Source organism: Aphelocoma coerulescens, chromosome 14 (genome assembly GCF_041296385.1).
Source record: "Aphelocoma coerulescens isolate FSJ_1873_10779 chromosome 14, UR_Acoe_1.0, whole genome shotgun sequence".
Taxonomy (NCBI): Eukaryota; Metazoa; Chordata; class Aves; order Passeriformes; family Corvidae; genus Aphelocoma; species Aphelocoma coerulescens.
Window position 1 is genome coordinate 9,046,518 of NC_091028.1, and position 22,006 is coordinate 9,068,523.

Here is a 22,006-nt window from a genome sequence, read left to right on the forward strand (position 1 = left end):
TCAGAGGGCAGGGTTAGATGGGATATTGGGAAGGAATTCCTCCCTGTGAGGATAGTGAGGCCCTGGCACAGGGTGCCCAGAGAAGCCGTGGCTGCCTCTGGATCCCTGGCAGTGTCCAAGGCCAGACTGGATGGATGGGTCTTGGAGCAGCTTGGGATAGTGGAAGGTGTCCCTGCCCATGGCAGGGCGTGGAACTGGATGGGCTTTAAGATCCCTTCCAACCCAAACCATCCCAGGATTCTATGATTCCAAGCTGCCTTGCCCAGCTCGATTGAACACAGCATGGCCTGGGCACTGCTAAAGCTCTCCCTGATGGCAAGGCCACTGCTCTGGTCACTTACTTTGCAATGGCTGTGAATGCTAATTCCACATTGAGGCCGCTTTTGGCACTGGTCTCCATGAAGGGCACTCCGTACTCCTGTGGGATGAGACATAGCGGTGTCAGCAATGGCACCAAGGATGTTCCCGGGGGCTCCCAGGGAGTAATTTTTGAGGACAAAGAAACAAGAAGTGTTAGTAGAAACTCAGAGGAAGAAGAACAGATGAGGAGAAAGGTGAGAGCATGACAAGGGAAAAAAAACCAAGTGCTCCCTGGTGTATTTTGGGTCAGACAGTCTCCAGGTGGCCATTTCCTGTGCACATCCTCAGGGACATCCTCAGATACCTCACCTACCTTGGCAAGTTTCTCTCCATCTTCCCTTTTCACCACTCTGTCCTGGGCTGAATCCACCTGCAACAGGAATGGCAGAGAGCCGTTTGTGGTGATTTGGAAGGTCACCAGCAGGTATCTCCTGTCCCCTTATGCCCTGCCAGGCTCTCCTGCCCGTGGCTCCAGCATGGGAGGAAGAGGAGGCTCTGGCAAAGCCCTGGGGGTATGCTCACCTTGTTTCCCAGTAACATGAGGACCACATCCTGCTGTGCGTATTCATGGATCTCTGTCAGCCAAGCCTGGAGGGACACAGCCAAAGAAAGGGGTTGGCAATGGCTCCAGGAGGAGGAGGAGGAGAACGGGAATGATGGGGAGCTGCCCCAGTCCTGGGCATGGACACCCTTGGTGGGCAGTGCTGCCATCCCAAGCAGTGCCGGGGATGCGATGTTCCAGGGATGATCCCTGTCAACAAAGGGGTACCCCGGGGTGCCCCTGAGCCCTGGGGGACCCACTTTGCCAAGCAAGCCCAGCACCCCTCTTCGACTGCTACCAGATCCCCATTTCCCAGGGCAACAGCAGCCTTCTGATACCCCTGCCCACTCCGTCTGCCCACGGGTGCTTGTAGGGCTTTGACCCCAATTCCCCTCGGCTTGGACGTTCAGACTGAACCTCATTTCAGAGGATAAGGCTGAAGGTTATCTCTGGGATGTGCCCTGTGCCCATGTCCTGCATGTGCTGCCCCTGTGCTGAGCACGCTGATCCTGGCAGGCACCTGAACCTGCTTCCCTGAGCCGTGGGGTGGCTTCCCTGCCCTCTAATCCAGCCTAATCTAATCAAACCTGCCCTAATTCCCTGTGATCCCTGACCCCGTGGTGTAACCAGCTGCCTGCTGTCTCCAGTGCTGTCGCTGTGCTCACAGTGACTCCTGGTGATCCCTGCTCCAAACCCAGAAGGAGCCCAAGACATGTGGATGCAGCCCCAGGACCCCACTGCACCCCGGCTAGGCTCAGGGCACTCGGCACCATGGATGGGTTGGAGTCACTCCTGACTCCCTGTTTGCCTTCTGGCTCCGTCCCTTCTCCCAGTGCCTGGCAATCACCCTGGGTGCTCATTCCTTCCCACTGGGGCTGTGTGTCCCTCAGGGACATCTCTCCCATGTCCCCAGGATCACTGATGCTGCAGACAGGGCCGTGTTACCCAGCAATGTGAAACCTCTAAGGGATTTTCTGTGTCATCACAGGGTCACCAGCCCTGAGCAGACCCAGAGCCTGGGTAACACTCAGCACTCACCCTCCTTGAGCCATCCAGCTCCTCAGGACAGAAAATGCCACCGCTGGCCAGTCCCAGCTGGTGGGAAGCATTCTCAGTGCTGGTGACACGGGAGCAGGGTGGCAGGACCTGCCCTGTCCCTGCCGTGGGACTGCAGGCACAGAGGGGTGGCAGGTGTGGAGCTGCCAAGGGAAGGATGCTCTGGAGCAGGGAGAGCTCCAGGCCCCCAGGGGATCGGGGGCTGTGGGACCCCAGGAGCCAGTGAGACACTTCACAGCCCCAGGGTGTTGATGCCACCACGGCACAGGGTGTTTGTGCAGGCACAGCTGCTCCCTGTGGATGCACACGGCGTTCTCATGCCCAGGACACAAGCAATTACATCCAGTTCAGTCAGGGATAATTGCTCCCTGGCTCGGGACATGCTCTGGCAGTGCTGGCACAGGTGGCCCCCAGCAGCCACATGGGGCCAGTGGGGCAAAGGGACGGGACACTGAGTGCCCAGGTGTCCCTGATGCCCCCACTGCAATGTGGGCAGCATCTGCTCTCCCCCTCTGCCCGGTCTGAGAGGCCTCTGCCCCAGCACCACTCCCCAACACCCCTGAAGGACCTGCTGCGGGGAGGGGGCAACCTCAGGCAGCACCAGGGACCCCCAAAGCTGGGAGGAAGGGCAGGTGGGCTGGGGAGGTGCCACAGGAAGTGACCCTCTCCCTGCCAGGTTTGGACTAAGCTGGAGGCAGGCAGTGAGGTGCCCAACCCTGACCCACTGTGACCTGAAGGAGCAGAGGGGGATGAGGGAGCAGCTCACTGGGGAAAGCTCCTGTGCTCAGCTACCGGAGCCAAGTTCTCTGCCAGTGCTGTAATTACACAGTGTTAATTGGCTGGAGCAGTGAATTCATCACCCTTTTATTTGCTGTGAAAGGGAAAACCTCCTCTGCCTGTCCCCTGCCTGTCCTTGCAGGTACTCAGCAGTAACCATAGCCCTTCTGCAAGTGACCACAGCTGCCACCTCCAGCACACACCTCCTGAACAAACCCAGAACCACAACCCAGCCGGTCACACATGAGGGACAGCAGGAGGGGCTAGGGGTGCTGCTGTACCTGGATGTTGTCGAAGGATGCTTTGTTGGTGACATCGTAGAGCAGGAGCAGGGCTGTGGAGAGAGGGACAGAGCGTTAGTGCCAGTGCCAAGCCGAGCCCATGGCTCAGAACACATAGCACAGTCCCTGTGGCAGGTCACAGCTGGGGACATGAGGTGCCTGCTGTGAGATACAGAACACACTAAACCAGTGCAGCAACACTTCACACTGCTGGTATTTGCAGAGCCTCCTCCATCCGCGGCAGCTGCTTCCCATGGAAAACCACTCCAGTGATTCCTGACTTACCTGGCCTGGAGAGGCAGCTCAGGGCCCCGGAGAGCCGAAGGGAGGGGCTTCCCAAGAGCAGAGGTGGCCGTGCTTACCGTGGGCATCCCGGTAGTAGGCGTGGGTGACGCTGCGGAAGCGCTCCTGCCCGGCCGTGTCCCAGATCTGGAAGGCAGATGGGAGCAGAGGGATCAGACCTGACCAGAACCCACCAAAACCAGCCCAAACAGCAGGGTGCAACCCCAGGGAAGTTTCTCCAGCTTTTGCTCCCAGGGACATCAACAGGAAAAATGACCAGAGCAATGAATATGGAAGCAGCATCTTCCCGCTCCTCAGCATGGGGACACGACGTGGCCCTTAACTGGAAAATCCATGGAGCAGATGGAGGCATGGGGACCCACTAATGTGATTTATCAGCCCTTAATTCAGCAGGAGGTTTGCAGAGTGCACACTGCTGCCTGGAGCATCTGTGTTACCAAGCTCAGGGCAAAGGGCTCGGAGAAACCGTCAGGCCTCAGGGGGCTGGAGCAGCTCTGGCTGCAGGGGCACATGGAATCTTCATGTCCCATGGGCTGGAGGCAGGCTGAGCTAGGGAATGTGGATCCCTTCCAGGATCTCAATCCCTCTCAGCATCCTTTGGCTCTCCCAAAGCAGGAGCGACCTGGAAACACTGGGCAAACCCCACAGGTGCTGCTCTGGTTTCACCAGGTCCAGCTACAGTCACAGAGCAGCAGGGAGGCAGCAGGGCTGGGACGAGGATCACTGTGGCCAGAACAGCCCCCAGCCCTGAGCAAGCTCCTGCCAAGGGGACAGAGCAGCCAAAAGGGTCCATAAGGCTGTCCCAGGGCAGGAAACACGACCACAAAGGATAGAGATCGGGCCCCGTTTTGGGGGTGCTCCTCTGCTTTGTCCTCTGAGGGGCTTTGTCCACCCCTGAACACCCGGGGCAGCAAGAGAGATGCTTCCAGGGCCATGGGGACATACCTGCAGCTTCACCTTCACCCCATCCACCGTCAGCACCTTGTTCTGAAAGAGAATGGAAAGGGTGGTGAGGGGTGCATACAGCTGCAGGTGCATACAGCCCCCATCCTGGTCAGTGTTTCCCCCAAACCCTCAGGCTGATCCCCTCTCCTGCTTTTTAAACTCCCATCCGTTGGTCCCAGCACCTGCAGAGCCATGGCCCAGTCAGAAGATCTCTCCCTGTATCAGCACAAGTTGCATCTATTTGGATACCTAAACCCTGGCAATACCACACCCAGCTCAGGCTGGAGACCTCTGGCCATAAATTAATGAGCACCAGCATCCCACCTTAATGGCCTTCAAAAGACAGAGTCAACCACTCCACATCCAGCCAGCAAATTAAAAATAACTCCTGCCCCTGTCTCTTGGAACTGTTTTTCTCCTGGTTTCTCTCTCAGGATTTTTCCTCCCCCTGTTTTGCTTGGTTTTAGGAAAGGTGGGAGCCCCTCAGTGCCCCTCAGGGTGGCTGTGTCAGACAGGGAGGGCAGAAGATGGATCCTGACTGTGTCCCAGAGCAACCACCATCCCAGCAATCCACACCAGCCTCTCCAAACATTAAAGGAATGCAAGCCTACAGACCAGCGGTCCCAAGGGAAGGAGCAGAGAAGAGATTAATTTGCTCGCCAGATCCATAGGAATTAGCACAGTAATCAGTGGGACGTGCTGGAAACATGGCCAGGGAACAGCGCACCAGTGGGATGAGGCAGCTGGTGGCTGCTCTGGTGATAATTTAAATCCCATTTCCTCCATTTGCTCCAGAGCTGGTTTGGGAAGCTCCTGTCTCCCTCATCACATGGCCATGGGATGGCCAAGGCTGCCATGACCCCAGCTGGGCTCCGCAGGCTCAGGCCTGGCTCATCCACCCCCAGCACTGGACATGCCACCAGCTCCAGTGCCACCAAAACCCTCCCAGGGACCCATGCCTAGATCCATTCCTGCACATCCCACACTGCTCAGCACCATCACCCCTTCAGGTGCTGGCAGAGCTCTTCATTGATGGTTTTAACAAGGGCAGAGGGAGCATCTCATCCCCTGCACATCTACACAAGGATCCGGCGAGGAGGAGAGGGCAGGATAGAGCCGGAGCGCTGCATCCTCCGTCTGCTCAAGCAGGCGCAGGGAGACGGCCGAGGTTTATAAATACCTTCAAAGGCAGCGACTGAGACGGGGGAGAGAAGTGATTCACAGCCCGGGAGCTGTAAAAATAGGCAGCCAGGGAGTGGGGAGCTGGGAAGTACTCAGGGAAAAGCCAGGGCTCGGGGAACCGGCCGGGCGTTTAGGGCTCCCTGCATGTGGAGCTGAGCCTTTCCCAGGATGTGACACCAGGGCTGCTGAAGGCTGAAGTGCCTAAAACCCAGGGTGCCCACTGCCACAAAGTGCTCCCTGGACCTTGGTGCCGCTGCCCAGGGCTCCCAGGTGAGCAGGGACAGAGCCATCCCCCAGGCAGAACCACAGCCATGGCAAATGGCGCTGAGCTGCACCTTCACCTCATCCCAGAGGATGGGGAACAGCCCTGCCCTAACCTGTGCCACAGGTGAGACAGAGCAGGTTTATGCTCTGCAGGAGATGCACTCTCCGAGCTCACCTTGCCCTCCAAAACCTCGGCTCCTACATGCAGGTGCCGGAGCCGCAGCAGAGGTGCAAGGCACATCCCACAGGCTCTGGACTGGCACAATGCCATTCCAACCACAATTCCCATGTGCTGGCAGCCAGCTGCCAATACCACCTGCCAGGAACCATGCCAGGGACCGTGCCAGGAACTGCAGAGGAAGGAAAAGCCTCTGTGTTTCACCATCGGCCCCAGATCTTGGCACAAGGGGATGAGGACACTTGGTGTGATGGATAGTGACAAGGGACAAGGACACAATGAGTCACATTAAAACCAGCACCAAACAGGTGCCCTTCCCCATGCCCACTCCAGCTCAGAGCAGAGTGTATGGCTGTGCCAGGGGACATGGCCATGTCCCCAGTGTGGCCATGCTCCAAGGCTGATAGACCACCATGGGTGGGAGGGAGGGAGAACATGGGCCCAGCCCTGAGCATGGATCATCTAGGCCAAAGCCACCTTGAAGCATCTGGTGAGCAGCCAAAAAAGCTGAAGCTCCAAAGGTGTCCCACATGCACTGACCTCCACTTCAGGAGGTAATTAACACCGAGCCGGCAGCAGCAGGAGTCACACTAATTACACTGACCTATATTTTCGGGAGATAAGTGCTTAGACCTAATTAAAGTCTGCACATGGATCCAGGTGCTGCTCGACCAACCTGGGGAAAAAATTGATTTTCTGAGGATTGGGTGTGAAACAGAGCAGGATTCCAGGGTGAAAAGCTGTAGAAGTGCTCCTGCAAGCAGGGGACACAGCCAGAGCCATCCAGAGCATCACTCTTGCCTGCATCCCTGTCTGCATCAAAAGAAGTTAGCCCTGGCTGTGGCTGCCCCATCCCTGGAAGTCTCCAAGGCCAGGTTGGAGGGGCCTTGAAGTAACATGGTTTAGTGAGAGGTGTCCCTGCCCAGGGCAGGGGGTGGATTGAGGTCCCTTCCAACCCAAACCATTCCAGGATTCTGTGATCCCTGCCTACCCCCAAGCACAGGGTGGCTGCAGAACATGGGTGAAGCCAAGAAGATGGGAGGAGCAGGGTGAGAAAAGGCAGGAGCTGGGCTGGGAAAGGGCAGGGGCTGCTGCCAGCAGCACACACCAGCGTGGTTCAGATGAACCAGATGCCCAGGTCTCCCCCCATACCATGGCTAAGTGACTTTTCAGCTTCCAATTTGTTTTTTTTAAGGAGCTGCCTCAATTCCCTCCTGTCAGCCCTTCTAAGGCACAGCTGGGGGCTGAGCTCCTAATAAGCATCCAAAGACAAAAGATGCCGTGTGTCAATGCACTGAGATGTGAAATGTGCTACCAGCCCTGCCAGCGAGGGGAGGGGCTGTGTTGCTCAGGGCTCCTTCCTCATCTCACCCCGTTTGTTAGAACAGAGGTAATGCTCCATGCTTCCTGCCACAATTCGGGCAGGAAAACCATCCCTGCACCTCAGCTCTGCTGTCGCCCTTCCCAATTTCAGTTTTTGTGTCCTTTTTCCTGGGGCAGTGCAAACGTTATTAAAATCTCATCTAGCAGGGGCTGCAGTGGAATGCCTGCAGCGCCTGGGGTGGACAAACGCGATGCTCCGAAGTTAAATAATCTTCAGGACATCAGATAAACAAAGTTGGAACCTTGCAGATGCAGGAAAAATTAAATTACCAAGTGCAGATGGTCCTCAATTAAGAGCAGCATTATGACACACCAAGGCCCTGCTGGCTGCAGCCCTGGCACGATCCCACCACCACGACTGCCTGGGAGCAGCTGTTTGGAAGCAGAAGGGAGGGAGGGGAAGGTGCTGGAGCGAAACCGCGCCGTTCCTGAAACGTGCACAGATGATGCTCCCACACAAACCCAGCGCTGCCGCCCTGCTCTGCTCTCACAGCAGCTGCAGGATGGGCAAATGCCATCCCCTCAGATCACAAGGTCCCCACAGCGCCAGTGAATCCCACCAGGAGCAACTGGCACAGCCCTAGGTGCCTGAGTCCACACCACTGAAGCTGCAGCACAACCCAGGATCAGCATCGACAACCCGACCTCTCCCAGCTCTCACAGGCATGAACTCATTAATTGAAGCCTTTAAAGTTAAATTGGATACATGGATCAATTTGCTTCCCAATTAACTGGACAAATGGGAAGCTGCTCACTGACACATTCAGGCTCCAACCAGGGGATCCCCACCCCATCTCCCCGGAGCCTGTGATGGGCGATGGCTCCAGTGGTGCTGCCCAGGAGCACCCACCCAAGCACCCCTGCACAGGGGGGCTCCAATTTAACCATGGAAAAGAAGTCCCTCAAATGTCCTTATTGGGCCTTGGAGGCATCTCCTGAAGCTGAGCAGGGGCAAATTCCTGTCAAAGTGGGGATAAATGGCATTAGTGGCTATGGATCAAACTGGGCACAGGCGCTGGGGCAGCACAGAGTTAATTAGTACCAGTAATGAGCTGTGGGACTGATAGCACAGCCACCCAGAAATGTCATTAGGTTGTGGTGTCACCAGGCCAGGTCACCCGGGAGCGGTGGATAGATTGGGTTATCCTTTATTTCAGGAAGTCAGGAGAAACCCAGCAGTGGAGGACCGGCTGAAGGGATGCTGGAGCACTCCAGCCCTGTGCCAAGGCCAGACCAGGAGCCAAATTCCCACCTGGCAAAGCCCAGGGAGCCCCTGCAAGCACAAACACTCCTGTGCCAGGAGGAAATTGGATGAGTTGTGATACAGCAGACACACAAATAACCACCACCTCCAACGGCAGCTGCAAAAATAGATCAAGGATCGATATGGAAATCCGCCCAAAACAGCAGGACACTGCATTATATTTGCTTGTTAAAACCCTGAGGTTTTCCCACGCATGCGCAGCCAGGGAGCCACTCCTGGTGGCTCAGCATCTCTCCAGGCACAGCGCCTGGCTCAGGGACATCCCGGCCCATTGCCACAGCCAGGGATCCAGCACCAGCCCCACTTTGCCCCCTCGGTGCTGCAAAAACCTGCTCCCTCCAAATCCAAGCAGTGCCCGATCCAGCACAGCCCAGCCACATGGCACCTCTATGGAGAACACAGCCAGCCCACCACTCCAGCCTGTGGAAAACTCTTCCAGGAGCACATTCCCTGCAGGAGAGGGCAGGGAACAGCCTGATGCTGTGCTGGAACCTACGGAAAGCCTCTGGGAATGGGGAGACTGGGGCAGAGATGGGGGCCGGAGGCAGGGCTGTACCACGGTGTGGCTATGTGGGGCTGGAGGATGTCCCAGGCACTGGGAATCGTGTTCAATGATCCTCTTTCTCCTCCTCAACTGTGCCACCACCAGACATTCCTGTGCAGCCCCAGCATCCCAGGGAGACCCGGGTGGCCAAAACACCCCAGCACGGTTCCCTCTGCCTCATCCCATAAATCTTCCCTTCAGAGAAAAATCGCAACCATTCATCTCCCAGGGCAGGTGATTAATTCCTCAGCAGCTCTGCGCATTTGCACTCTGTAGCTAAAAATAGAAACTTCTGCCTTGGGATGTTTTCCTCCCCAGGCCTTGCACACTCCTGCCTGCAGCCACTCCAACACCAGCACCGCTGCCAAGATCCTTTCAGAACCCACAACATGCCGGTGCTGGCTGCTCAGCTCCTGCTCAGTTCCTCAGCAGATCCCAGGAAATGCAGATTAACACCGCAGCCCCTCACAGCACACAGCACTTCCAACCTGTTCTGCTGCCACAGCCACCCCACAGCACCTCCACAGCTGCTTGGAGGGGTCACCCCACCGTGTCCCTCTGCCACGTCCAGCCTGGAGAAGCCACAAGCCTGGCCCTACATAAATGCCCCCCTCCTGGTCTCCAGGTGGGTACAGCCCCTTCCCTGCAGCACCCAACAAGTGCCCCAGGGATGTCAGCAGCACCAGCCTTTGTCCAGAGCTGTGTTCACTACATTAAATCCCAGTTAACGTCTCCCTGGCTGCCAGCCCTGCAGAGATAAGAGTCCTGGCTCTTGTTCGAGCAGACACACTGAAGAATTAGTGACTTATCATCTTTTAGTCACATCAGTCTGCAAATAAAAGGGTTTTCTGGCAAGAAGAGAATCCTGTCTTAGGGACAGATTAGAGGTAAGAGGATCTGCTTATGATCATACATTTTAAATTCAGCCCTGTTCTGCTTCTCAGCATCGCCCATGTCAGCTACAGTCCTGGGTGAGGGGCACATTCCCTCCCAGTACAACTGCTCCATGAAACCAGCAAGGTTCTGGGATGATCCACGGAATGGTTCTTGAGGGAGGCACAGGCAGATGAGACTTGATGCTCTCAAGCCCAACGAGGCTGCTCAGGCTCATCCCGGCAGGAGGGAGACGGGGCCGTACAAGGCTTTGAGATGTCCCTGTGGGAGTGAGCCTGTGCCCCAATCCCATGGGCAGCCAGAGAAATCCACCATCAAAATTCCTCAGGGTAGGATCTGCTACAGCCGACCTGGAGACCAGAGCCACCAAAAAGCGACAGCCAGCAGGAAGGCTGCACCCATCCCTGCAGCTCCAACACACACCTGGCTCCTGGGATGGGATGCGATGGGATGGGATCCTCCCCATCCGGGGATGGTCTGCACAGCTCCCCCACCACCCCGGGCTGCATTACTCACCCCTTCCATCTCTTTTCCCCCTACTTTATAAAAGAAGGGATATCTTAAAAATATCCCTGCTTCCTTCTAAACCAGGAAGCCTTGGAAACAAAGGGGGCAGAGATGGCTCAGGCAGATCCGTGCCAATACTGGGAATAAATAACGTGGCACTCAGTATATTTATCTTCATTTTCCTCATCAAGGACATGCCACACTGCACAGCTGAACAGGGATCTCCACAGAGCATTTATTGCTCTATCATTTCTCATCTGCAGCAAACACGGCCCCGTCAGTGCCACAGAGATGAAAAATGGCTTATCAGGTCCTGTTGGATGGGGAATCATTTATTTGGGGAGAAATAAAGCCTTGCAGCACTTCTCTGACCTTAAAGGTCTTTTCCAACCTAAATGATTCTAGGATTTGCCTCAGTCCTGGGCTAAAAACTTGCCTGAAGTTTCTGAGAAGACTTTACAATCCAATTTAAAAAAAAAATCAGGGCTGAACATCCAGCAGCAAACACTCTGTCAGCACCCAGCAGTAACACAGCAGCATCCACAGACAGCACTGCAAACAGCATTATTAAAGAGCACTTCTCATCCCTAAAGAAAATGAAATCCCCAAAGACCTGACAAAGGAATCTGTAGCTTTTTATCCCAAACATTCCCATCCTTCACCAATAGCCAAGGCAGAAAGCTCCCAAAAACTGCATCCTTGCTGTGCAGAAAACCTGAGCCCAGATCCTTTGAAGGCTTCAAGGAGAAGAGAGTGACTGAAGAACTCTAATGAGATTTTCTGATGGCTGAATGAGTCCAGTCAGTCTCCAGGACTGGCACCCATCAGGTCCCAGTGCTCCCTGGTACCACAGCCCCTCTCTGAATGGTGCAGTGGCAACAGGGACAGCCAGGGCTGAAACGCAGCAAGTCCTGGGCCCCTCTCTGCAGGGCAGGACCCTCATCAGCCCTGTGGCTGCTCCCCAAAATCCAGGGGAGCTTTCTGAGGTTTCACCTTCTTCCCACTAACCACGGTGTCTTCACTTTGCCACAGGTGGCAATGCCACCATGGTCCTGCCTGGCCACCTGCCCCCTGTGCAAGAACAATCCTGAAATCCCCCTCGGACAGAGCTGGGGACACAGGGGCTGAGTGGGCAGAGCCTCTGCCCCATCACTCCTCTGCCAGTGCTGGGGTGGCCGCTCAGACCCACCCACAGGTGGCACAAGGCAGAAACCACAGCACAGGAGCAATCCCGGCGCTCCCGGCACAGGGCTCCGCCAGCGCAGGCACCGTGCAGTCAAAGCTTTGATCTTTGCAAAGCTTTTCCTTCTCCCTGGCAGCAGTCCCAGCTCTCCCATTTTCCGCTCTGCTAGAGCAGGCTCTTCCCCAGGTTTGGGCACCACTGAAAGCCCCAGGAGATGCAGAGGTGCTGAGGAATTGCAGCACACTGAGCACATCGCCAGCGCTTCCACACCAAAACCACCCCAGTCAGTCAAACCAGTCTGGCCAATCCAACTCCACCATTTGCTCTCCCCATGTGGGGCTCTGGAGCAGACCTGCAAGCCTGGATTGTGCTGGGAAATCACCCCAGGGATGCAAAACACCCCAAATCCTTCACTGTGGGTGCTGGAGGTCTGGGCAGCAGTGCAGACCATGCTCCCAGGAAGCTGTTCCAAGACACTGCCAACCCTTTTACAAACAAAACTGAACTAAAACCCACACACCGCCACCTCGATTTTTTTGTTGCGCACTTGGGAAACCCAACCTCAGCCAAGAACTCCAGCTGGAGCAGCCAGGTCCTCAGGAGAGGATTTCCACCTCTGCACTGGGCTGTGGGGCTGATACCTGGAGAATCAGCCCTCCCGGAGCTGCTCTGCTCCTGCTGCTCTCCCCCAGCACACTCGGCTGTCTGACCTCATGTGCGTATTATTCAGGAGGGAAAAACACATCTGCCAGGCATTAACGCTTGCTTGGGAACAAAGTTATTTTCAGCATTGTTGAGCACTTCTCCTGTTAATTCATGCACATTTATAAGAACAGCTCATGAATGGGTTGAAGGAAGTTCAACCTGGCCTGAGCCACAGAGCCACTCACTGAGCCCCAGCCCTGCTGGGAGCCTCCTGGATGTGTCCCCCTGATGTAAAGGGGTCTCGGGAGCAGCCCCACAGAGGAGGACCCACTCTCCAAGCTCAGCCCCTTGGCACTGACTGAATTAAGTGCTCTGGGTGCCACGGTCCAGGCTCTGCAGCGCCACAGCACCACACTGGCACCACAGCTGGCACTGTAAGGGCTTGAGGTGCTTTACAGGCCCCCTGTGCTCCCCCTCACACCATGACCACAAAAAAACTCCAGGAGCAGGAGGTGACAGCACACAATACACACAACCAGTGACAGGTGCCCAGGGCAGTGTCACAGGGCTGTCACCAGCCTGGAGGGCAGTGCCTTGCCACGCTGTTGCCATGGGCAGGTGCAGGGACACAAGGCTGGCTCACATCCCCACCAGCCCAGCACAGGTGCCAGCCCTTCACCAGGGCTGGGGTCATGGGGGCTGCCTGGCACCGCTGCCAAATCCAGGCTCAGCTCTAGAAATTGTCACCAGGAGTAACAACAATCTCCGGGCTCCTCCTCTGAGGAAAACGGAGCGATGCAGAGGCCGGGGGTCGCAGTGCGACTGCTTCCCCACAGCTCCCAGAGCCGAGCGTGCTCAACACCAGGGAAAAAAGATAAACCAATGAAAGCCCGGCCATCTGGGTGCACGAGCTGCTGGAAGGGCTCCCTGTGCTCCTGAGAAAGAGTCTGGACTGACCCTGCACTGCCCGGGGCACTGTGGGTTGGATGCTCATCCACGGACCCTTCCCCTCCGACAGGGAGGTCCCTGGACAGCATCTCCACTTCGACCCCCCAGCAGCCAGGCCGGGCTCAATTATTCATCCACACATGCAGCTGTGTTTTTCTTAATCATTAGCTCCAAGGAAGCAGCAAGGCACGGAGGCACGGGTGGGACTGGCTGCTGGCGAGTGGCACGGGAAGCAGATCCAGCAATTTCTACCAAATTCAGCATCCAGAGCAGGGCAAGGTCCTCACCAGTGGAGTCTGCACTCTCCAGACAGGCTTGAGCTCCCCAGATGCCTTCAGCAGCCTCCTGCACTTGGCTTTGCAGGGAAAAAGATCATTAACAGGGAGCTGTTCCAAGGTTGGGAACACGGTGCTGACAGCTGGCTCTCCCCAGGGGGATGTGCCCAGCACAGGGGCCAGACCAGGCTCGGTCCCGATGAGGAGGAGCCGCAGCCCTGGCGTGGGGCAGGACCCCCAGCACGCCTGGCACACATCGCAGCCCGGGGGCTCGTGGCCATGGTGCGGCAGCTCTTCCCCAGTGACAGCGTTAATGCCACAGACCCGTGCGGAGCCTTCGCCGGGATCGTTGCCGTGGTGATGCTGCGCCGGCAAAGCTGGAAAAGCCAAAGCCTCCATTTCCCCAGCGTGTCACTGAGCCCAGGAACATCGAGGCTTGGCAGGCAGGAGGAAAACATCCCGAGACACGGGATGCAGGTGGCACAAGGGCTGGCGAGGTGGATGCAATGGCTTCGTGGCATCTGACCCAAGCAGCTGGGCATGGCTCCCACCACTCCCCTCCTTTCAATAAATTAAATAGAAAAATCCCACACAAAATGGAACAAAACCTGTGCAGGTGTTCACACCAGGATCAGTCACATCCTCAGAGATGTGCTAATGGTTTCCTGGCCCCTAGAAGATGACCCTTCCTGCAGGCAGAACTGACCCAGCCCCGTCACACCAACGTCTTCCTCAGGCTCGGAAGCATCACTGAGACCCACTCTGAGTTCCCACTGAGCTCCTCCTCACGCTGGGACAACCATGGCCCAGGGCCATGGGCATCACCCTTTAAAGCTGAAGCCACGAGCTCCCAACTCACGTTAGTTGTGATCAGGGAGAAACACTTTTTCCCAGAGGAGGCATAAAGACGAATTATTTGCTGTTGCTTCCGAGAGATTCACCAACGCCTCAGGGCAATGACTCGGTGCTGAGCCAGGATTAAAAATGCTGTATGTCCCTGTAGACAAACACAGGGCTCCGCTGGGATCCCGAGCTGGGGGAGCCAGGCAGCCCCGGCACCCTGGGATGGAGCCAGGAGCCGCACGGGCAGCGCACAGCTCTGCCTGTGGGGCCAACAGAAAAGTATTTTGCTTCCAAAGGCTCTGCAAGTAAAGCCCTCAATCCCCCATCACCATAGGAACAGTGCATGCCCCATCACCATCCAAGGACAGCTGCTGAGGCTCACCCCACACTGCGGCTCCCTCCACCACAAACACAGCTCTGACCTGCCGGGATGGGGGCGCTTTTCCCATTTTTTTTCCCAAGGAGGATGACCTGCTAGTACTCGCTGTTCCAGGCTTTGGCACCGTCGATTGCTGCCCTGCCCTTGGCCACGGTGATGCTCAGTGTTACCATCACAGGGTCCAGCAGAGCCCCACGGATGGGACCCACCCCATGGCTCAGGTCTCGGGGAAGTGGCTCTGGGGAAAGGACGAAGGGAAAGGTGTTTTGCAGGGAAGAACAACACACAGTGAGCACCCGGTGAGCTCAGCCAAAGTCAGCTCCTGCCACTGCAGCCATCCCAGCACTGCCAAACCCAGGACTGGCACCTCACCCTTCCCCACAGAGATCATCAACATCCACCCCAGGAATAACCCAAAGCCTGCTGAGAGCAATAATTAATTGACAAAACGAGGCAGCGGCTCAGCAGAGAGGCAGCGAGGGCTCAGGGCATCACAGGAGCTGAGCAAGGCAGAGCCAAGGGGCAGGGATGCCCCAAATGCCCATCCCGGGGGCAGTGGAGGAGTCTGAGACACCCCAAAACCCACCTGTCCCCCCTTTCCTGGCCGGTTTCCCTCTGCTTTCAAAGAACAACCCAGTTCTGCACAGCTGAATTCAATATTTTATCACAAATAAAAGATGAAAGTGAAATTAAGCCAAATGTATTCCATTAAATATTCAAACCATTTAGACTTACTCTGGCCCCATTTAAATGTTTTACTGGCTATAAAATGCTCCCTCACAGGTCCTGACACCGGGAGCGGATCCAGCCCGGCTCAGATCCATGGCAGTGGATGCTCCAGTGCCCAAATTGGCCTCTCCAGGGCCAACTTCCCACCTGGCAGCAGCCAGAGAGGAGCCAACACAGCACAACCGTGTACCCACAGCCTTCCTCCAGCCCGACCTCCTGCTCACCCTGCTCCTTCACCGTGATCCTGCTGAGCTGGAGCACAGCAGGAGCAGGGATCTGCCTCACAACCCCAGACACAATGTGGATGGGTGGGAATTGCATTTCCCAACTGAGTTTCCCATAGTCCCCATCTTTGGTAGGGGTTTTGGGCTCCCACACAGCTCTCATCAGGAGGATACAGAGGCAGATTATGCTGAGCACCTTTACAATCTCCCTCTCTCTACCAGCAGCTGCCAAGTTTATGTTTTCCTTGCCTGTGTCCTGGCACTGCAGCTACTGAGCATCCCCGACTTTCTGCTCTCTCCCTGAGCTAATTAAATCCATTATTCCAAGCACCCCAGGCCAGGACAGACCCATGGGGACACCAGCTATCAACATGCACCAGGAAGCCACCAAGCACCAGCAGGGCTGCAGGAGCCTGGAGACACTGGTGCCCTTCCAGAAGCATCTCCCAAACCCCATGTCCCCAGCGCTGTCATGTCAGCTGAAACGGATGCAAAATTCCACATCCAAACTATTCTGGGTGGTATTTCTGACACCAAGGAGGTGGAGAAGGCACCTTTCCACCATCCTGCAAAGAGGATTAAGCTGGTTAAGAGTTTTCTTAGCCAGGCTCTGGGGCTCGCTGCCACTCCAGCTGTTCAAGCACTTCTTTGCTTTGAAGACATTCATCTTCTTTCTCTGCCTTCCCCAAGGCAGGAATGGAGTCCCTTGTCCGCTGGGATCACTGCCTGCATGCGGGGGTTTGCATCTTCCTGGTGTGCTGCAGAACTGGGGTTACTATTTTCCAAAAGCAAGAGGCAAAGGAAGATGAGTAAAAGCCCGGGAGCTGTGAGGAGCGGGCGCAGCCGCCACGGGCACCGCTCGCAGCATCTCTTGGCAACTGAGTCCCTGCATGCAAATGACAGGCACCAACTGCAAAGCTGTGAGTGTCCCTCTGCAAGGGAGGGAGCAGCCACGGGAAGAAAAGCAGGCCTGGGCTTCCCATGAAAAATGGATATTTACTCCTCTGAGAGCCCATCCTGGGAGCAGGGAACAGGCACCAGCAGCAGCTGGGGAAGAGTGGCGTCCTCAGAGTCACACACGGGCACAAGGGGTAAAATCCCAGCTGACCAGTGCTGCCCTCCCTGGGCAAGGCTGCCAGGACCTGCCTCCCTGTGCCAGATTTGGGCACAGGTGGTCCCTACAGCACCGGTGACAGCATCGTGTCCATCCCCTGGAACCAGGCAGAAGGGGTGGGAGCATCACAGGAATCATCAGAGACTCCTGGAATGGTTTGGGTTGGAAGGGATCTTAAAGCCCATCCAGTTCCAACCCCCTGCCGAGGGCAGGGACACCTTCCACTAGACCAGGTTGCTCCAAATCCCATCCAATTTGTCCCTGAGCACTTGCAGGGATGGAAATCTGCTCTGGGCAAATTGAGCCCAGCTCTCCATACAGAGAGAAATGCAAAAATATGAAATCAGCTAGTGGCTGCTATTAAAATTCATCCAGCAATGGGAGCTGCAGAACAAACTGATTTTCAGACAAAGAGCTGCTGGAAGCACACAGAAACACAGAATGGTTTGGGTTGGAAGGGACCTTAAAGGTCATCCAGTTCCAACCCTTTGCCATGGGCATACCCATGGCAGGCAAACAGGCATCTCCTGCCTGCTCCTTCTCCACCTTCCCCATCCCGGTTGCAGCTGTGTTGCCACTGGCATGACCCCACGGAGCAGAATTTGATCCAAGCAATTCAGCAGCACCAAGATGTTTCTCCCAGAGAAAGGCCACTTCCCTCCAGAGCTCCAGCCCTGGAGACCAACCTAAACCCACCCTACTGCAGCAAATCCCCATCCTGACCCCACACAGCAAAGGAGAGACTAAACACTCTGCCCAGCGCCCGAGTTCCTTTCCTCCAACATCCAGAGCTAATTTTACACAGAAAGACACTGAAATTAATTTATTTCCGTTTCTTTCTTCTGGCCTAAGCAGCTCTCCTCCCACTTTTTCCAGACTGATCCATCAGAAAATGAGCCCTTCTAATGCTCCACGCCAACCGCTGAGATAAAAGCAAGCCCTTGGCTTTCAGGAGGCTCCAGGTTGCTCCAGCCCCTCAAAGGGAGGCACCAGGCAAAGGCTGTGAGGGCAAGGATGTGGGCTGGGATGTGGGCACCTGCTGGGGACCTGAGCATTGTCCCAAGGGCAGGGATGTGGATGCCCACTGGGGACCAGCAGATGCTTAGGGCATCCACACCCCTCTCCCAGCACATGGGCACCCAGGACCAGTCCGGGTGCATCCAAACCGTGGTCCCTGTTACTCTGCACACTCTGCATGGCTGGAGCAAAGGCTCCCATCCTCCTGCAAAGCTCAGCTCGCTGCAGGAGGCGGGGGCAGCCCATGGAAGGTGCACACACAAACACAACAAAAAAATAAGCAGAGATGCAACAAATCTCCCATGTTAAAAAAAACACATTATACACCGCTGATTCCACCCCTGAGCAGCACAGGGCTGAGTGTAATCAGGAGTCCTTAGAGCTCAGGGCCACCGGTGACAGGTTTTATTTACAGCACGGGGCTGTCCCAGATTAACCACGGCACAGCCAAGCCAAGGCTGAGCAGAGCACGGAGCCTCCCGAGGGGGCTGTGCTGGCGAGCAGCTGAACCCCCTCACATCGGTGTGAACCTGTGCACATCAAAGCTGAGCCTTCAAAGGAAATATCCCCTGTGCCCACTGCCTGCTCTGGAAGCCTGGGGCTGTGCTGAAGCACCGGGGCTGGCTCCCTCCTGCTCCTCTTGCAGCAGCGCCTGAGCTCGGTGCCAGGAGGATGCTCCCTGCCCTCGGGGCAGCAAGAGAGGAGTGACACCGCTGCACACCTGGGAGAACACGAAGAGAAGCCACCCTGCTCTGAACTCCACCAGAAAGTGCTTCCCAGTGGTTTCATCCCCCTGATTAACACAGGAACCATCACCCCTGCTAAGGCAAAGAAGCTCATTAGCACCTCTTCCCAGGGAGAAAAGGCTCATCCTTAATATTTTTCTTTTATGTTCTTCTCCTTTCAGGTCCAATTAGTATAAAAATCTTCACTTACCCAACCCTGAAAAGCTCCGGGCTGTGAGGACCGGGCTGGGCAGCCCCACGGAGCCCGGGTGTCACTGGGGACAGGGACACAGTGGGTTCACGTGGCCCTTTGGCTTCTCTGCTTTGGCAAGACCTCCCTCCCGTTACTCAGCTGTCACGACACAAGTCCCGCTGGCTGCGCAGCTCGAATTTCTGTCGAGGTTTCTGCAGTGCTGCCAAAATTACAAGAAGCAGCAGCTCCTTCCGTGGCACTGAGAAAATCGGGATTCACACCCCTGAGCACTAAACCTGCTCTTTTCCAGGAGCCCCTTCTCCCTGGAACCCGAACATATGAAGTCAGGAAAGCACATATGACGTGCCCAGAGAGCTGCTCTGCCCTCCCCAGTGGGGATCTGTGGGGAAAGACCTCCCAAGCAGAGGCACCTGCCAGGATTGCCCAGATAAGACCTCATGCCATAGCTCAGCAGAGCTCATGGAGGGCAATAATTAAGCCCCTAATTATCTAACAATGAAACCCTGAAGGTGATACCTGTGATTCAGACACAGAAGGCAGAGAGGGGTTTTCCCCTGAGGGGAAGCAGCTCAGGAGCTCAGCAGACAGATGTTTCTGCTCAGCCAAAGCTCTGCCCAGACAGGACCCCTCACCCAGGGCTCTGCCTCGATGGCACCCACAGTGGGGGGCTCATCCAGCACTGCACCCCCAGCCAAACCCTGGCACTGTCCCAGCTGAACTGGGAATCACCCCCAGGAGCTAAAGATGCTCCCCCAGCAAACCCAATTTTCCCAGGAAGGACCACTGAGGACTCAGCACCTCTGAAGCTTGAAGCCAACACATGCCATTTTGATGTCTTTTTTAATATTACAATCATCTTTATTTCCCCAGCATCAGTGGTTTGTTTTCCAAACACATTCAGATCAACATCCTTCTTTGTTTAAGAAATGATGATAAACAAACTCGATGAGGGAGGTTCTCCCTCACATAAAACAGTAGGAGGGAACAAACCTCAGGGGCCATTAGGAATTGTAATGCCAGATTAATTTTAAATGGATTTCTATTCATTTACATTCGCTCTGGCCTATGTAATCCATTAGCCATAGCTTTGGGTGCATCTAATGGCTTGACATCCTTGAAAATGAGCAATGGATCCTGGAGCCCCCTGGGACCAATGGACGGACTGGGAGAGGAGGAAGCTGGGCTGGCGTGGGGGCTGCCCCCAATGCAGCTCCATCCCATTCCAGAGTGCTTGCAGGGACCAGATGGCACCAGGAAGAGTGGAGATGGTCCCCAGGACAATTCCAGGAGCTGGGCAGCTCTGTCCCCGTGGTTTCCTGGGCTGGGATGGGCCCCAGGGACCTGGCAGGTCCCGAACAAGGTCGTGCGTGCACAGGAGTGCAGCTGCCACACACGCTGGCCTTGGAGAGGTCCCTGCGGTCTCTGGTGCCAGCGAGGCTCAGAGACTGACACAAACCCTGCCAAAACCCCACAAAACCCCAGAATAACCCTGCTGTGCTCACTCAGCACCTCTCCCAGTGGGCCAAGAGAACACAGCAAACCCCAGTGACACCTTCCCACCACTGCCACCTCGCAAACAGCCTCGCCTGCTTCAGCCAGCAAAACCCCTGCCAAACTCTGGGGCTGCCGAGAGAAGGAGCTGTGATACGACAGTTTCGTGATTAAAAAGACACAAATTAAAACCAGCAGAAGCCTCCAGAGTTGCCACCCCAGAGCATCATCTGCATCACGGCGCCCACAGTGAGAGGGACAATTACCCAGCACCTGCAAACAGGATTATCCTAATGGGAATGGAGATGCACATCACAAAACTATTTCCATGTCCCCCAAAATTACGAATGCCTTACAAGGATGATAATAATGAGTTTTAGGGCGTACACATGATCTCCCCCACTGTATAATCTGCCCATTTCAGAGCCATGTAGCTCTAGCAGCTCTATTAGAGAAGTAAATTAACCCTAATTTGATTGTTTCTCAGTAACAGTCATTTCAGCGCTCTAATCAATAAGTCACAGGGTTTTATGGCTGCCCTCTGTATCAATCACTGCAATCAGTAATAAAACGCTTTTCATTTGAAGAACACCTGAAACACCGTGTAATTACCTTTGTATAAAATTACAGACCCCAATTTACCCATTTTACCTGCTGCACGCCCCCAGCCTCACCAGGCATGAAACATCCCTTCCTTCCTTAAGGCTTTCTGAGCTGTCCTTCATCCCTTCCCAATGTCACTGCACCAGCGAGTTATTACTCACACCCCAGCCAAGCAGAAGGTTACAAGAGACACTCATCTCCTAGAAATCCTCCAAGAGAAGTGAAGATCCAAGATCCTGCTGGGAAAAGGCGGTTGGGAAGACGCAACACTAGTGCATGGCACCACCAGCAGCTTTTCACAGCACCCACCAGAGCACCCAAACGGAGCCAAATCCATCGCACAGAGAGACGGCACAGCCGGTGCCCCAGGAGCAGGGCAGGGAGAGCAGCACTGCCCAGACATCCTGGGAGGTGACAAGCTCACACTTTGGGGGGAGCAGATGGTTGGGGGACTGGCAAGGGACAGGGAGCAGCTGATCCTGGTGCCAGCAAGCCAAGCCAGGCGTGCTGCTGGCTGCTGCTTTGGTGGCAAAAGCTGCCTCGTGCCCTGCACAGCTGCTGTGAAGGCTCTTTGGTGCCACCTCTGTAAAGTCACCATTCCTGTTGCTCTGCTGTCCCACCTCAGGGGTGGCAGCACTGCAGACCCCCTTCACCAGGGCCTGACTGAACCATAGGCAGCCCCCCCCAGCAAGGGACTGACAGAGAAACATGGCCAAGAAAAGGTCTCAAGGGCCCCAGCCAGCACTCAGATGTTCCTGCCCGGCAAAGGACGCTCTGGGCTCACTGGGGCATGCAGTGTCCCCCTTTCTTCCTCCCAGTCCACCCTTTATTCCCTGTGTGGAGCAGGTTCCCACTGTCCTCACTGGAGCTGTACAACTCTAACTGCTACCCCCATGACTCCTGGCACCAGGATGCTCCGACTGCTCCCAACCAAACTGATCCCTCAGCACAACACATCCCCCCAGGCCAGAGGGAGCAGGGCCACACAGCACCACAGCCCCACATCAGCACCCCAAAGCTGTGCTCAGGAGATTCTTCCAGGGCATTCTGATTTATATCAGTGTTGGTTTTGTTGTTTGCTGTTTCAAGAAAAAAACCAAACAACTCTTCAAAACACTGCAACTTCCTTAGGGAAAT

General features: G+C 55.7%; 1 protein-coding gene across 5 annotated transcripts in view; it reads right to left on the reverse strand.

The window, feature by feature from the left end:
* RAB26 (RAB26, member RAS oncogene family) overlaps positions 1-22,006 on the reverse strand; it is a 31,579-nt gene that overhangs the window by 2,307 nt on the left and 7,266 nt on the right. For 2 of the 5 annotated variants that reach the window (XM_069029748.1, XM_069029747.1), the window contains exons 3-8: positions 4,264-4,305; positions 3,378-3,444; positions 3,016-3,068; positions 883-948; positions 674-730; positions 342-418 (exon numbers count right to left, since the gene is read on the reverse strand). In XM_069029748.1, the coding sequence (XP_068885849.1) occupies positions 342-418; positions 674-730; positions 883-948; positions 3,016-3,068; positions 3,378-3,444; positions 4,264-4,305 (362 nt within the window). Of the gene's footprint in view, positions 1-341; positions 419-673; positions 731-882; positions 949-3,015; positions 3,069-3,377; positions 3,445-4,263; positions 4,306-13,542; positions 14,634-14,795; positions 14,991-18,772; positions 19,309-22,006 lie in introns of those variants that run through there. The other 3 variants (XM_069029746.1, XM_069029744.1, XM_069029745.1) reach the window with 3 other exon arrangements.